The sequence below is a fragment of the Cryptomeria japonica genome, chromosome 4 (genome assembly GCF_030272615.1).
Source record: "Cryptomeria japonica chromosome 4, Sugi_1.0, whole genome shotgun sequence".
NCBI lineage: Eukaryota > Viridiplantae > Streptophyta > Pinopsida > Cupressales > Cupressaceae > Cryptomeria > Cryptomeria japonica.
The window spans coordinates 336,885,447-336,902,977 of NC_081408.1; the positions used below are offsets into that span (position 1 = coordinate 336,885,447).

The 17,531-nt window shown below is 37.9% G+C and overlaps 1 protein-coding gene across 4 annotated transcripts in view; it reads left to right on the forward strand.

Annotated features, from left to right (window-relative positions):
* Window positions 1-17,531, forward strand: part of LOC131063594 (protein HASTY 1) — a 164,095-nt gene that overhangs the window by 39,070 nt on the left and 107,494 nt on the right. For 3 of the 4 annotated variants that reach the window (XR_009372324.1, XM_057997460.2, XM_057997458.2), the window contains exons 3-9: window positions 7,757-7,900; window positions 8,141-8,218; window positions 8,332-8,401; window positions 8,593-8,663; window positions 8,752-8,915; window positions 9,013-9,084; window positions 9,168-9,405. Coding sequence is in view for 3 of the 4 variants with exons in the window: in XM_057997460.2 (XP_057853443.2) it covers window positions 7,757-7,900; window positions 8,141-8,218; window positions 8,332-8,401; window positions 8,593-8,663; window positions 8,752-8,915; window positions 9,013-9,084; window positions 9,168-9,405 (837 nt within the window). In the remaining variant the exon portion in view is untranslated. Of the gene's footprint in view, window positions 1-7,756; window positions 7,901-8,140; window positions 8,219-8,331; window positions 8,402-8,592; window positions 8,664-8,751; window positions 8,916-9,012; window positions 9,085-9,167; window positions 9,406-17,531 lie in introns of those variants that run through there. The other variant, XM_057997461.2, reaches the window with a different exon arrangement.

Sequence of the window (17,531 nt, forward strand, 5' to 3'; positions counted from 1 at the left end):
ATTTAGGAAATTATACCTCTTCAATGCAAAGGTTAATAGCAAAGACTACCACTATCCTAGAAAGCAGAAAAATGCAGGGGTCCCCATTTGCAATGGGACGATGTGTGAATATGTGACAACATGACCCTAGTACTCGTGCAAGTCACAATCTAAAACTCCGGCGTTTTGAGGGAGGACTCAGCTGGACATGGCTTGCAAGTTTGTGCCGAGTCAACTCGGTGAGCCAACGGACTTGGGAGTCCAAGTGAGTCCTAGGCGAGTTTTCAAACTTTGCCTAAGAAAATTTCAATAGGAAGGGTTTCATTTTTTAATGGATGCTTGTAGGAGATCTATAGAGACACAAAGAAACTTCATTTGCACTAATGTTTGGAGATGTCTCTATATGGCTCTCTAAGATGAAGACATGTTTCTTAAATGGGAGATAAGCAGTAAGGGTTAGGGTACAAGTCCTTGGGTAATAATTTTGTGGTACTTTGAAATTATGATACATTTAGAGTCCTTGTTGCTTATGGAATTTGGGATCCTTGTTTCGGCCAACTAGTGTAGAAGCCTTTAACAAGGGAGGCACTCTTTGTCTTGTCAGTATTTATTATTATGATGTTTATGAATGGTGGTAAACAATTAGGTTACTGTTGATTATATGCTCTGATCAAGTCATGTTTCCCCAGCCTTGTGCTATAATTTTTCTTTTTCATTGTTTTATTGTCATCTCTTAACAATTTAGATTTTTTTTTTGTGAATTTGCATTTTGTCATTACTCCATGTATGTACCATTCAATAATTGTACCTCTCACAAGTTTGTTGGAAAGACCATATGATTATTTTCATCAATATGAAATATATGATTGACAATACTTATTAGCTCACAAGTGCGCTGATTTCAGATTAGTTCTTGGTTGTCTTTCCTTGTGAACCTTGACAACATCAGATACTCATTGCGTTGTGTTGGTCTCATCATCACTTAAATAGGTTATTTTCAAATATTCCCTTCTTCATGCAAAGTAGGAGTGTCTAGCCTTCCTTTATAGATAAAACTACGAATCATTTCTCCTGTGGTTCTCATCTATATCCCTGTCTATGTATTAGGCCTTGAGTGACACATGCATCTTGCTTGTCTAAGCGATCGCTAGGTACCATATATCATTTAATTTTGGTTTTATAGTTTGTTCTTTCTTGCTAACTTTGTCATTGTTGAATAATTATGGTATATGACTGACCACTATTGTTTTGTTGGTAGAGGTTAAGTTTGCTCAAACTGTTCTTTCCCTTGCATCATTTTGATAAAAACTCTCCCTCAATCAGTGCAGTTTTTTGAGCTTGCTCCTAAGGACCTTTCTCTTTCTCATCATCTTAGGAAATAAACACTTCTTTCATTTTGAGGCTTTAAGCCAATCTTTTGGATCTCCTAAGAGTTATTGACATCTTAAGTGATTTTCACTCAATCAAAATGAAGTAAGAAAACTTGCATACTTGGTTGATGAGTGGAAATGGAGTTTTGGGTGGGAGAGGAATGAGAAGTAAAAATGTACTTATTTGTTTCTGTGTCTGTGACTTAGAAGTCACTTTTTGGGGATATTTAGGATTTTTTTTGTATTTTTTCTCATTGAAAAAGCTTCTTTCATTGGGCCCCGACAGGGTTCTCAGGTTCGCCCAGGTTTCTGCCCCATGCCTACAGTTTCGGCTCGGGTGCGTCTCAATATACCTGGGCCAAATCTGTAGGGCCAGGTTAGGACCATGGCTGAATTCAGGTTGGATCCAGACTGTGATCAGTACCAGTTCCAGATTCTGCTAGGGTTCTTGGCAAACCTTTGTATTATAGTATTGAAATTTCTCCTTGGATTGCCCTTTGTGAAATGTGTGAGATACTTGGAATTCCATGGATCCTCCAGAAAACGGGTAAGACAAAGGTCATGGGATTTGAGACCAAGCTTCTCCTAGTTAGGTCTTGTGTAAATGGACATACAAAATGTAGAGAAGGATTCAAATAAGTCACACTTTGTGAGAACACTACTTGGGAGCCAGAGGAACAGGACACAAAACAAATTCAATGTATTATTTGCGGAAAATTGAAATGATTTATGTATGATACAATGACTGCTGAATCAAGTATAATACACGAAGAATAGAAGAAGCAGCTAGAACTATAACACAAAATTATATTTGGAAAGTTCTGTACAGCGACGTGAGAGAATGAATGTATCAACCAGACTTTCTTATCTAGCTATAAAAAAGCTCAATGTGCTGTGTAGAAATAATTTATGAATGATATGATGACTGTTAAATCAATCGGAATACAAGAATATAACAATCATCTAGAACTGAAACAAAATTCTATCGAGCAAGTTCTGTACAATGATCTGACAGATCAGATGTATCAACAAGAAGACTCCCTTATCTAGCTAAATGTGATTCTTGTTCAATGAATAACAATGTTATAAAGCAATACAAGAGAAGGAGATAGCTTGGTACTTTCAAGAAACATGAGAGATCAAATGCATCCCAAGAGTCTCTTATCTAGCTAAATATGATACAAAGCCATACAAGAGAAGAAAGAGACAACTTGGCAGTTACAAAAAACAGAAATGCTCATATTCTGCCGATTCATCTTCTCTCTTTTTGTTCGTTTCAACTTTCTACCGATACCACCGAACATATGTGGTGAACATGGTTGATTTTATGAGCTGTGTGATATTGGGTATACCAAATCGGGACATTGTAGTCTGATCACATTTGCTTGAGATGATGCGGATGCTAGTGGTGAAGACAGCTTGTGATTTGGAGCATGGCTCATATACTGGGAGATTATATGGTTACAAAACTTGTAAATCACTTTCAATTGGTATCTTTAGAGCTTTCTAACTGTTAAAATGGGTGTTTAAAACTTCCATGTTCCAGTTTCATTGATGTGTGGGTTCTTAGTTGCTATTAGTATTGTGTGCCTATAAATATAATAAAATGGTGTAAGTTTTGCTGGAATTCTTATTTCAACAAGGCCAATTATAGCACTCCCACTTGCCCTGCAACGTTTTGGGCAATTTTTGTAGCTTGCTTGTAAATATTTAATTGGTTCAGCCTCTCTTGGCTTCCTGTGCGGGCGACAATGATATGTTTTCACTTGTATCATTCAGAGGGGTCAGCTCCAATTAAGGAAGTGTTGTGCTCTCACACACCCCTGGTTGAGGGGACCCCCGGGTTTTTTTTGCAATCTCCCGAAAATCTCAGAAGGAAGACAATCATGTCAAATCCCCGAAATTTACATCCCAGGGAAAATCGCGAAGAGATTAAAGGTTTGTAAAATAGTGAAAAACGCCGAGGTTTTCAACTTAGAGAAATCGCGAGGTAAAAATTTGAAAAGACCATCCTATTTCGCCAAAATTCACCAATAAGGGCGTAAATGTCAAAAAAGTTTAAAGTTTGAAAAAGAGCTAAAATCGCTGAAGTTTTCTAAGGGCTCCAAAATGGTGATTTTTATAATGTTTTCAAAAGCCTCCTAAACTCCAAAGTTCGCAACTTGGGGAGAAATCACAAAGGGTTTTAAATAGTTTGCAAACCATCGTAAAACCCCGAAGTTCGTAAAAAGCGAAATTTAAAAGTTTACAAAGAGTCAAAAAGGCCCGAACTTTGGTGATAAGAGGGTAAAACGCGAAACTATCTAATATTTGCAAAGCTCCAAAAGCGCCGAATTTCGGCGATAAAGCGCAGAATGTCAAAATTTTGAAACTTTGCAAAGAGAGCAATTTCGCCGAAATTCGCACCAAATACTAAACGCTAAACCTTTAATCTTTGCAAAAGTGTTTGACATGCCGAATTTCGGCGATAGGAGGCTAAATATAGAAAAGAGTTAAACTTTTGCAAAAATCGTTGAAATGCCGAATTTCGGCAATATAGCAGGAATCTTAAAAGTTAAAACCTTAAAATCGCAAAACTTCCATTTTCGGCGGTATAAGGAAAAATGTTAGAATAAAAGAAAAGCTTGCAAAAGGGCCCAAACCCCCATATTTGCCGATTTTCGGGAGATAAAAGAAAACTTTTAAAAATAGAAAGGCGTCAAGTTACCAAGTTTGCAAAACGCATCTTGAGCTGAAGTTCGACGAATAGAAGCAAAAGGTAATATCGTTGAAACCAAGTTCGCAAAGTGGCTTTTTGCCAATGCAGAAAGGGGCGTTAAACTTAGATATTTTCAAAACCAACTTGTAGGCCGAAATTGAGCAATAGGGCAAAATCACTTTTTCGCCAGTTAGCCAAGAAGCTTTAGTGGATTCAAATTGTCCAAACACCATCAAGACCAAGGATTAGATTTCACGTTCGAAGAGAAAACGACATTTCAAGATACATCTCACAAAGAGCTTCTCGAGCCAGGCGTTAAATTTAATGTTTGTTAAATTAAATTGTTTATTTTTTCAAATTAATTTATTAAAATGGGATTAATGGTTTGCAAGTCGCAGGGCGCCATCGTAGAGAACCAGGCGAAGGCCTAAAAATGCAAATCGAAGAAGGATTGCAACCAAGGCTAGGCGCTGGAAGCTGGAGGAGAAAAGATGCAGCGCATGATCAAAGCGATGAAGCATTGGGAAGCATGCCACCCGGGCAACAAGTTAAACTTCACCACCAAAGACCGAAGAACACTCCGAATGCAACAATCATGTATTCCCAAGAAAAGTGCACAGCTGGATTTAATTCTGGGAATTCAGTTTTAAATTGAAACTATTTTATTGTAAAACTGCCTATGGGTCCCGTGCAAGATATTTTTGTGGACAGTTATGTCCAACTGCCAAATTGATTGAATTAAAGCCAAATAATGGCAGGTAGTTGGAATTGTGGTTGGTTGGATAACTAAGAAATGATTGGGCATAGGTTAAAGCTGCCAACTTCTGGAAGGCAGATCAGGACGCTTGGATACAGTCCATCCTAGCCTTCGATTCAATATTGTAAATTCTATAAAAGGCAGAGGCCTTTCTTTTGTAAAGGGTTAGAGATTTTTGTTAGGTAGTCAGACAGTTGGTTAGAATTTTGTAGTTAGATTTTTAGAAGTTAGAATAGATTAGATTTTAAAGCATAAGCATAGAGATGCTGCAGAAATTGTTGTAACAGGTAGTTGAAATCAATATATAAACATTGATTTGGTGTTTATTGTCTTGTTTTCATCCTGTTTGCATGGTTTATTTCAACTAGTTAATTTTAGAGTGCAGGGATTTTAATGGTGAAGTGTGGAGGGGTATTTGATGCATTTCTGGTTCATACCATTGGGGGTCTACTGATTGTAGGTCACTTTGCATGGTTAGTCTGAACCCAAACTGTGCTTAGTTCAATTGCAGGTGTTCGTCTTAGGCTGCGCCAGAATTGGGTTCCTAAAACGATTGTCTTCGGTCTGAAAATCCTTCATCCCTTGGAGCTTGCACCGTTTTTGTCTAGTTGTGAGGGTATCTCTGGCGAAACAAGAACTGGTTTATCGAAATCTGTCTACTCACTACATCAGCTGTTATCATCCTTGTCCTTAGGCTTCCCGAACCCTTCCCTTTTGATTTTATTTAGTTGTCTGAGAATCGCAGCAGACTAGCTTGTTGCAAATCGTAAGTCCCCTTGTGCTCCCAGCAAATCACATCGACCACTGAGTAATCCCGCAGTCAAGACCTGACAATCAAAACCTTGAGGTCATCCCTTTTGATCAAACAAGAAACAGCAATAGGGATTTCCTTATCCCAAGAGAGGATAGGATACTCAGCGAGTACATTCTATTCTGCGTTGGCTGGATGGAACCATAGCAATGCGATTTCAGACACGTCAACAAGAAGTATCTTTGATTGCAGGATCTTCTTCTTTGGGCATATTTTCTTGATGACTTTGTTAAATTTTATGATCAGATTAATGGCAATTAGGAAAATCAACACAGCGAACAAAGAGCACACTAAGATACCCTGGGAAAACCTTCCAACTTGAAGGTGAAAAACCCAGCAACAAAAGTCTCTGAATATATTTATCAAATACAGACATGTCTTTACAAATTGTTTCTCTCCTTGAAGCTATATGAATAGATCAATTCACCATATACGGTTATATATGCAGTCCGAACTGCTCTCGGGTATCCAAACTGTCAAGGAATGATCTAAAACTCTTCGATCTGACTTGCATATGATGTGCAATCTGCTGATGAAATGATCCGATCTTCTGTAGGATGGATTCGCTATGCTGAAGGATGAATTCGTTCTGCTAAAGTGTGTTCGATCTGCTTATTGTGTGTTACGATTCGATACCAATGAATGGAGATTCGATCTCCTTTAAATACACCGCAAGTGCCCCTTCACCAAGGGTCGGCACTCTTCCAATCAACACTTCTCAAGGCAAGGGGGTGGCGGACTTCCAAGTCGGCCTCATAAGATAACCGATTATAATTAAAGCAAGATGGATATGCTAATCAGCATATGTTAAATCCTTAATTATGTTTAACATAAATGTAAATAAGTCGAACCTATTAATGTCTAAGGCCGATAGGACAATTAGACATTTATATTAGCTATGTCGGCCTGAAGGAATCTGACCATAGCTATAATAACATTAACAGACTTTACTATTCCTCAACATCTTCTATTTTCTCTTCTCTCTCTCTTTGCCAATGTCTCTGATTTTCTTATAGGTTCCCTCATTCATTTTTTGGCAGCTACGTGTTTGACATTTTTCTACTTGACACTTAATTTCGCTTGAGCCTGGGAGACTAAATTCTTTGATTTTTCTTTCATGTGTTGAAGCCAGCCTTGGGATTGCTGTCACTATGCCTTTCTAATCCTTGTTAATAACACTCAAATTTGTTCTCGAACTTTATGTATTTTCTTGTCTTTGATTGGCGGAATTATTGTTAATCTCTTCATAGTCATTCAACAAAAATTTTTTATCATCTTGTTGCGAAATCACTTGTGTGTTTACTAATTCTTGTTCGATGTGTTGTTGATTGTCAGTTGTCAGAGGAAACGCAAGTTCACTTTGATTTCATTTTCTCTTGGACAAGTTTCGTCAATGTCTATGCGTATTAGTTTATATTCACAATTTTCATTGTTTTCACTTTTTTAGTCTGTCTATGACTGCAGTGGTGATGCTTATATGGAGGACACGAAGTAGAACAAATTTAAGCTTCATGAATAACCAATTTGCAAATAATTTGTGTTACATGGTTTCACATTAAAAGACTTGAATAGAAAACATTTTATACGTATATATAAGTATTCAATAGAGGATGTGAACAGATTTTGTTAGAAACGAGCATAGTATAATATCAGAAAATAGGACTGTCTTATTTTTTCATTTTTTTAATGTACAGTCTTCAACAAATGCAGGCCTGACTTGTAGGAAGAAACTAAATAGACAACAGTTTGGAGAAAACAGAAGGTATTGAACCAATAAGAACACTTAAAAGGGAAGATAGTAAGCATGTTAGTTGATAGCAATAGCCCACATGTGAATACACTGTGACATCACTAATCCTGAAACAGAAACAGGGTTCACTAGTGCATGACACCTCATAAAAATATTCTCTTATTGAAAATGTGGTTAATTTTTTTTCATGAACGTGTACAAGTGGTTAGATATTAATATTATCATTTGCCTTATCAAACATGCTTTACTTGTGATCATGCATAGTAAGTTACAAAACATAAGACCAAAAGCACTGTCTACATGGTTCTGATAATGTATCTCATTACCTCTGCTCATTTTACATAAACATTACCTCTCCTTTATCTTGGTTTATGTTTAATATTTGTTGCAGCATTTAGTGCGGTTGCGATGGGAGGAGCTCCACAGTGAAGAAAGGCTGCAGTTTGTTGAGATGGTAGCTGCCATGGTTTGTGAGGTAGCAAAACCTCATGAAGTATGGGTATTAAAGAGCCAGACTGCAGCACTTTTTGCTGAGGTTTGATTGGATTAATGGTTTTTTGTTATAAATTTGTATTGTTAATAGACCAATCATTTTAGTTGTTCATAAATTTTAAGATGGTGTTGCATTTAACAGTCTTACTTTTCAATTTGGTGCTGCTACTGCTATGTTTCCCTTGTTCATCTGCTTTTCATTGTGTCATACAGAGAAAGAGGAGGGGCTTACCGGTGTAGATATTTTTAGTCATCATTTTAAGTTCTCGTCTATGGTGTGTAGGTTGCAAGAAGAGAACTTCCTTTATGGGAGAAATTATTATCAACTATTTTTTCTTTAAGAACCAAGAGTCCAATACATGTACGCCTCTTGCAACATTTGTTATGAGTGCTTCCTAGTATTTTCTGTAATAATTTCTTTAAAAGTATGTATGTAATAATGTTCAGAGAGGGATTCTTGGTAACCCTGTCTAGGCAGAAATGGTGGCTATGGTGTTGAGATGGCTTCCAGAGGACATAACTGTGCACAATGAAGATTTGGAAGGTTCTTATAGACAGAATGTTTATTTGTTATTATTGCTTGTTCTAGTCAATTACTGATACATTTCTAATAATGTATTTTATAGTCACCTTTGCATAAGGAATAATATGTAAGTTGTAACTCTCATCTTTACATTTTAATTTTACACAATTTCACTTTCAATTGCTTGTTTGTTTGCTCTTTGCCTTCCATAGGAGATCGACGGAGGCAGTTAGTTCGTAGTCTAAAAGATTCCTTGCCATACATTTTCGATCAATTACATATGGTAAGAGTAAATGGATTCTATAGCATAATAGTAGTATAGTTCAATTTGCAAGTTGAGAAAATGATAGAAAGATTTGTTTTTTGTGCAGTTGTTTGGTCAATATTTAGGAGCAACAGTAAATGCTGTGGAGCAAAACCAAATGGATGTGGCTAAACAGAATGCTGCTACAGTTACTGCAGCTCTTAATGCTGTTAATGCATATGCAGAATGGGTCCCTGTCCCACTTCTAGGGAACTCTCATTTGACAGATGTGTAAGCTGTAACAGCATGGCTGATCCCAGTTCTATATACTTTTGGTGGCAATGCTATAGTGGTGTAAATCTAAGCATATGCATTCTCTTTTTTACAGATGTGGACATCTGCTGCGCTATCGTGAATTTCGTCTCATTGCTTGTGAATTTTTTAAGATGATTGCTTTAAGGTATGCTAGGACATTGGCCTTATTCTTGTTACTGGTGGAGATAAACTCTTTTGAGACTGATTTGTATTCTTCTTGTGTCCCAGGCGAAGGCCATCTGATGAAACTCTTTTGGATTTTGATTCAACCATGGCTTGTAGCTTTGATATTGTTATGAATTCTGCAAGGGATTTCTTGGAGAACTCAGCTTCAGGAATCAGTTGCCTTGATGACAGTGAAGTTGAATTTGCTGAATGCATATGCCTAACTATGGTTGCTCTAGGGTGTAATAACTTGCAGTGCATTGCTGGACATGAAGAAAGGCTTTCCTTATATCTTTTAGAGGTGAGCCTTTCTGACATGCCAAAAGCTAGGTTTTGTCTATTCTATTTCTAAATCTGAGGAACTGGTTACCATGCTATAGATATAGGAGAAAATCATTTTCTGCTGATGCTGCAGCATCTCATGTCCACATCATAAAATTGTGTCCATTTTAAAAAAATGATATAAAGATAAAAGCAATTCTAATATATTAATACAGACGTGTTGGTAAGTGTTTTACAACACACCGAACACAGAATAAAGATGCCCAAAGGCACTCTATTCTCTCTTGAACAATCACATATGCTAAGATTGCAAAAATGATCATATGGCAATTCCAATGTTTATACTGTGAACTAGCAACTTTAATGTTGAATATAGCTTCTCAGGTGATGTATGCTGGTAATCCAAGGGGCAATTGTGAATTTCAATGACAATGAAGACTTTTAGCTTTATATTTTTGGGATTATCTCAATTTAGACTTCAAAAAAAAGGTAATAGGGAAAGGGTTTACGAGTTCTTACACTATTCCTAAGAACTTAAGAGACAATAAAGATTAGGTGAAACTAATAACCACGCTTTGCTTTGCCACACTAAGGACAACTACACAAAGTAGGTGCAATCTTCAAGGGTTGTGCTAAAGATTTTCATATTGTGAATAATACCATCAAATGAACAATATTTATTTAAAGTAGAAGTTAAAGCATCCACAAAATAAGCTCATGCTAACTTTACACAATGAACAAAAGTCATATGTTTAACAAAAGTATGAGCAACAATTTCACCAATCTATACTATCAAATCTTTCATTCATCTAACAACTTTGTAAAACAAATTTATTCTAAGTTGAAGAAAACATGAAACCATGCAACCATGTGATTACAATAAGGATTCAAAACAAATGCAAATGAACTTTTATTAACAAAGTAGCTCTTAGCAACAATCTCATAAATCTCTCCACCCAAATAAAAATGAGAGAAGGGAGAGCTTATATAGAGTTTCTGAAAATACATGAAAGACACAGATCAAACAGTGATCAACGATCGAGATCAGAACATAGATACCCTAATTAGGGTTTCCTATAATAGCTATAAGATCAAATGCATGAAAGACATATGGCATGGGGAGCTATATTCTAGGAAGGTGCATCCTTATCCTCTTTCTGTGGCAACATGTTTGATGAATCTGGACACAATAGGGTTGACCTCTTCCATCGTGACATGTGGCATCATATTCACCTTGAACTTTATTCCGTCCAAGTCATCTGCGTATGTGGCAAAAGCATTTCCCATTCCAATTCCTGTTTTTGGAAGGCATCCCTGATGAACAAGAAAGTTGATGCCTTAGTCAAATTCTGTTTCAGGATTGGCCCTGTGATGGTGAAGAAATTCTCCCGAGTTTTGAGCTTTAGATTTTCCACTTGCATTTCATTTTCCCTGATTCTTTCTTTCCCAAGTATATTAGTAGCCATAAGGAAAATCTTGTTTTGAATTTCTTTAATCTACTTTTCAACTCTGATGCAATCAACCTTTACCTTTTCCAGAACTTCATTTTGTGCAATTAATGCCCAATACCATGTGTTGAAATCATATGCAGCCCTTGCTGCAATTACCTGTCCATCAATCAATTCCTGATTAGGAACTCCTTTCAATACCCTTAGGCATGGGATTATTCTATCCTGAATATCATGAAGATCTTCGCACGTTTCTGCCATGTTTGCAATTTTGGAGAACAAAGAAGTTTGTCCATATGCCAACATCAACTTTTCCACGAATGTGACAACCTCATCATTGTTATCTGCTATCCATTCCTTAGCTTCTCTAGCTGTCACTTTTCTTTCTTTAAAATCTTCAATGATTTCCTATAGAAGAGTTAAGAGTGGAGGAGCTAGTGTATCCCCTTGATCAATAGGTTTGGTCAAATGTTGGATATACTTCTTTAATTGCTCAACTTCCTTTTTGTACTCCCTTTTCTTTCCTATTTCCTTTTCCAATCTTGCCTTAATGGAAATGACTGTATTGTCCAAGTCCTCAACTTCCTGTCTTTTGGTGGTTGGGCGTAAGTTGATAGTTGTAATTTTATACTCTTGAGGAGTAATGTCTTCCATTGCCTTATCAACTTCTGGTACAACAATCTAAACTGAAAGATAGTAAATCATTAGTGGTCTATTGCTTATAAGGTATATAGATGTCAAGTAATGAGAACCTAAGGCTAATTGTTCCCACCTCAAGTTAATTGGTTTAAAATCGGTGGCAAAGGATATTATCATTACATTGGCCTTAGTCTTGATTTGAATATCAATTGACATTACCTTGGTTTGAATATTAAATGACATTATTATAACATGGTTATAGTCTTGGTCGGCATTTTTATTCTTTGCATTTGTAATGTCAAAAATACATTATCATTTTGTGGCACGCGATAAAAATGTCAAATGACAATGTCATTTAGGTTTCTCTTGGTGGTCGAGTTTATGTTGGTTGTATGGACATAATGAAAAGTTCATTGTTATGAGCTAGGGCATCGATAGTATTATTTTGGTTTCTTTATCTATTGAAAGCATTATTTTGGTTTCTTTATGAAACCCTAGCTACAAAAGAGCTAGGGCATAGCCGCCATGGTATTCTTGAGCTTACAGTGGACTGGCAGCGGTGATTTGGACTTCGGACTGGTTCGTTGAACATGGCAGTTGGGTGCACTTCGTAAAATTGGTAAACTTGTTTTAGTTTTGAAATGAAAAGCAGTTATTTTTTGTTGCCAATACTTGTAAAGATGAAGGCATTTCTTTTGTTGATAAAATAGAGTTAGGTTATTATCTATTTTGAAACCCTTTATGTTCCATAACAGTTGTTAAAAGGGTTAGTTTTCAGATTTGGTTGAAAGACAGTTATTTGACTGCGGGTTAAGTCTTCTTTTTGAAAACCAGTTTAGTGAGCACCTTAAAAAGGGTTTTTATTTTTTGGAAAAGGGTTCAGTGAAAGTGAGGAAAGAAAAAGAATGTGATGTGAACAAGCATACTGTTGTTTCTTTTGCTTTGAAGAATATCTTGAAATACAGTTGTTTTTTATCATAGAACAAAATATACATCTTTGTGTATTTCTTGAGAGCTGCATTTGAAAAAGCTTCTTTTGTGTTACAAACATTGATACTTCTGTTTGGAAACCTTATTGCGAAAGTTGTAACACACTTGTGTTGAAATAGTTACTATATTAATATGTTCTGTGTCTAATGGGCTTCTATCTGTGAAGTTTGTGGGATATACAATATGTTATTATAGTGCTATGAGATGTACTCCAGAGAAATAGAGTAACCCTATGTATGTTATTCACTCAGATTGTTGGATGTTTTTTCAAGGTCTTGTCAGTGAGACATTTTGACCTTTTATTATCAGTGAGATTTGGTATTACTTTTTGCCAGTGAGGCCTTTGTAAACAAATTTTTTTATCATAAGCGAGTGAGGCAAATTTTTGAGTATTTTTATTCCCCGAAGGGTTTTCCACTCATGAAAATCTTGGTGTCATTATTGTTCTGTGAGCTCTCTGATTTTATATGGTGCAAACATGTCTCATGTCGACGCACATCAGGGATGCTTTCCCTTTGTACCAATATTGTATGCAACACAAAGATTCTATGAGGAGACAGAATGATAGATGGCCTAGACAATAGTGGAACAATGCTTTGAATAAGCCACAGACAAAGTTACCTTAGCCCATTTTGATGGCAGTGGTTCCATTAGTGCATGAGCATGGGTCCATAAGTTGGACATATACTCATCTTTGAAACCAATGGCTGAAGATGAAGCCATCCAGTTTGCTGTCCTACACCTAGAGGGTGTTGCATACGATTGGTGGCACCATGGATTAGTAACTCAGAACCATGCTCTCATTCACTCATACACAGAGTTCACAAAGAGACTGATTGCCAGGTTTGATAGGAAGGATGTGGAATTATATTACATGGACTTAGCTCTACTGAAACAGTCAAGTCATGTGGAATCTTACATTAATGAGTTTCAGCATATAGCAGTTATGGTGCCCGAGATGCCTGATAAGAGGGTAGTGATGCTTTTCATTGAGGGTCTTCACGAGAGACTCCGTGGTTTACTTAAGGCTTTAAAGCCTAAGAATCTATAGGAGTCCATACATATTACATTGAACTTGGATACCTCACCTCCACCCTCCACTTTTCAGCAAAACAATTTTTTTTCTAGGAACTCCAAACCTTTCCAAACGTCATTCACTCCGCAGAAGGGAAACGCATCTTCTCCTAAGATTGATTAGGAATCTAGGAATGAATTGAGAAGAAAGAAGTTGTGTTTTACTTGCAAGGAGCCGTGGGAATTGGGTCATAGATGCCTTGGCAAAGGCAAAGCCCATCTCATTGAGGTGAGCTCAGACGTGGAGGATGCGCATATATAGGACACTGATGATGAGGGGGTACATAATGAGCCACCACAGATAGAGATTGATTCTATGGATGCACTGGTTACAACAAATGTTACTATGGCCACACTTTAGAGTTATCCTAGGTTCCACGACTGAAGGGTACTGTACAGGGGCAGCGTGTAGTGTGTTTGGTGGATACTTGAGCAACCCATAATTTTATTGATCAACACTTGGTAGAGAAACGTGGGTTATAGTCAGGAATTTTCAAGATTTGAAGTGAAGGTTGCAGATGGTGCAGTGTTGGGATGTACCAGGAGGATTACTCAGCTTAGTATTTAGATGGGGGACTACACATTGACAGATGATTTTTTATGTTCTACCTTTGGAGGATTACGATATAGTTCTTGGTATGCAGTGGCTACAGGGAATTGGCAGATATATCATAGACCACCGCAGGATGCAGTTGGAGTTTCTAGCTACTGGTAAGAGAATATTGAGGGAATTGTCAATTGGAGGCTCCAAGAAGGTTTCTTCATGCAGGATGGGGACTATTATCAGGCACTGAGACATCCTTTGGGCTTCACAATGCTTTATCTCTTCTAAGACACCTGCATCTTAGGATGGCAAAAATTTTCATATAGATATCCAATAGATTTTAGATAAGCATGGGGTGGTGTTTGGTGATATACCACTTGGAGTATCGCTTGATAGAGGCTTTGAGCATGTGATAGAGTTAGAAGAGGGAGCAAAACCGGTCATGACGACTCCATACCGCCATCCTAAGGCCTATAGAGACGAGATAGAGAAGACCATCCGAGAACTATTGGATATGGGATTTATTAGATCCAATTCAAACCCTTTTGTTTCTTCAGTAGTGTTGGTGAAGAAGAAAGATGGGACCCTTCGCATGTGTATTGACTATCGGGCACTCAACAAGAAAACCATTAAGAATTGGTATCCCATTCCACGCATTGATGAGCTACTAGATGAGATACATGGCGCAGTTTATTTCTCGAAGATTGATCTTCAATCGCGGTATCATTAGATTAAGGTGTGTGAGTCAGACATCCACAAAACAGTTTTCAGGTGCCATTACGGTCACTACGAGTTCTTAGTGATGCCTTTTGGTCTCACTAATGCCCCAACCATATTTCAGTCATGCATGAACCACATATTCAATAAGCATCTGTGTAAATTTGTTTTGGTATTCTTTGATGATATCTTAATCTACAACAGATCATGGGAGGAGCATTTGAGGCACTTAGATGAGGTGTTAAGCATTATGGAATAATAGTCTTTGTATGCTAAGATGTCCAAATGTGAATTTGGGCTCATAGAGATTCTATACTTGGGTCATGTGATTGGTCTGGATGGAGTCAAAGTTCATCAAGAAAAGATCCATGCCATTCTTCACTGGTCACCTCCCTGGAACATTTTAGAGTTACGTGGTTTCCTTGGGCTTTGTGCTTACTACAAAAGGTTTGTTAGAGGATATTCACAACTTGCAGCACCACTGACAGACCTTACCAGGAAAGGGGCATTTCGTTGGATAGAGGAGGCACATGGGGTGTTTGATAGACTTAAATAGGTGATGAGTACTTGTCCTGTGTTGGCACTTCCTGATTTCACCCAGCCTTTTGTGCTTGAATGTGATGCTTTAGAAGAGGGTGTTGGTGCAGTTGTCATGCAAAATCACCAACCTATTTCATAAGAGAGTAGGAAATTGAAGCATAATGAAAAATTATACTCTACACATGACAAAGAAATGTTGGCTATCATGCATGCACTAACAAATTTTAGACAGTATTTGGTTGGAAGGAAATTTATTGTTAAAACTGATCATAACAAGCTTAAGTTTTTTTTAGAACAAAAGGAGCTCAATGAGAGGTAGCAAAGGTGGGTCAGTAAGATCCAAGCATATGATTTTGACATTGAATATGTCAAGGGGAAAAAGAATGTTGCTGCTGATGCGTTAGCTAGGAAGCCATGTATTGTTGCTCTTTGTTCATTGAGTGAGATTTCACCTGATTGGAAATCTCAAAAAAATCAGCATGCATGTGAGATTATGGATGGAATCATACAGGATGATAGTTACACGGTTGTGGATGATGTGATTTTCTACAAAGGCGAAATTTATTTGGTTCCGTAATTTAAACTAAAAAATCAGATTTTACATGCTTATCATGACACACTTGTAGCAGGACATCAGGGGTATGGCACGACCTACAGGGAGATTAGAGAGAGGTTCACTTGAAAGGGCCTCAAAGATGATGTTATACAACATGTACGGGGGTGTATTACTTGCCAACAAAATAAAACTGAAAATACATACTTGTTGGAATCACTGCTGCCGTTACACCAAAAGCTCGAGCTGTCAGTGAACGAGAGAATGGCCAGAGACAAGGATCCACGGGAGGCGGGAGGAAGCCATGTCGTGAATCCCAAGGAGGTGCTGACTGACTAGCCAACAATCGCCCCCTCAACACCAACTGGGGTTCTGTGAACTTCTTTTAAGGAGACCACAGGGTGAACTCCTGGGATTCGAACCCGTAACCCAACGCTTTGATACCAATTGTTGGAATCACCGCTACCGTTACACCAAAAGCTCGAGCTGTCAGTGAACGGGAGAGCGACCAGAGACAAGGATCCATGGGATGCTGGAGGAAGCCATGTTGTGAATCCAAAGGAGGTGCTGACCGACTAGCCAACAATACCCTGCTGGTCTACTGCAACCTTTGCCCATTCCAGAGCAGAAGTGGACAGGTATTTCAATGGATTTCATGATTGGACTTCCCAAGGTGCAAGCGAAAGATTGCATATACGTAATAGTGGATAGGTTGACTAAATATGCTCATTTCTTTCCCATAGCAGCAAATTATACAGCTTCACAGGTTGCTGATGTTTTTTTCAGAGAGGTATTTCGGCTTCGTGGTCTTCCCAAGACCATTGTCAATGACCGTGATAGTAGGTTCATGAGTTCTTTTTGGTAGGAATTGTTTAGACTCACTGGCACAAAGTTGACTCCTAGCACTAGCTACCATCCCCAAACTGATGGTCAGATTGAGATCGTAAATAAATGGATAGAGGTGTACTTGCGCAACTATGTGTCAGGAGAGCAACGTGCATGGGTTCGTTGGTTGTATTTAGGAGAGTTTTGCTACAATACGACACATCATATGTCTCCTTTCCGTGCTCTATATGGTTATGATGCTATGAAATTTATGGATTTGGTACTTCGGGATAGTAGAGCACCATTGGCATAGGATTGGCTTCAGGAGAACCAAGACATTCTTAAGTCATTTGAGGAGAACATTCAACGAGCCCAGAATCAGCAAAAGCTATATGCTGATCGCCATAGGATTGAGAGGTCATTTGAGATTGGAGACATGGTGATCTTGCATCTCCAACCTTACTGACAGAGAAATTTGAAGATGAGTGGGGTAGAGAAGCTCAAACCTTGATTTTATGGTCCATACCATGTGTTGAGGAGAGTTGGGGAAGTGGCATATGAGATTTAGCTACCGCTAGAGAGCAAAATTAATAATGTCGTCCATGTATCTTGCCTTAAGAAGGCAACTGGACAGGGTATAATGATTTCATCAGTGTTACCACCCTTGGATGAGGAAGGGACGTTGGTTATGGTACTAGTTGAGATCCTGGATAAGCATGAGAGGAATTTACGGAATAGTGTAATCTGGGAATACTTGGCTAGATGGAAGGATTTGCCCATAGAGGATGACACTTGGGAAGGAGAAGTGATTCTCC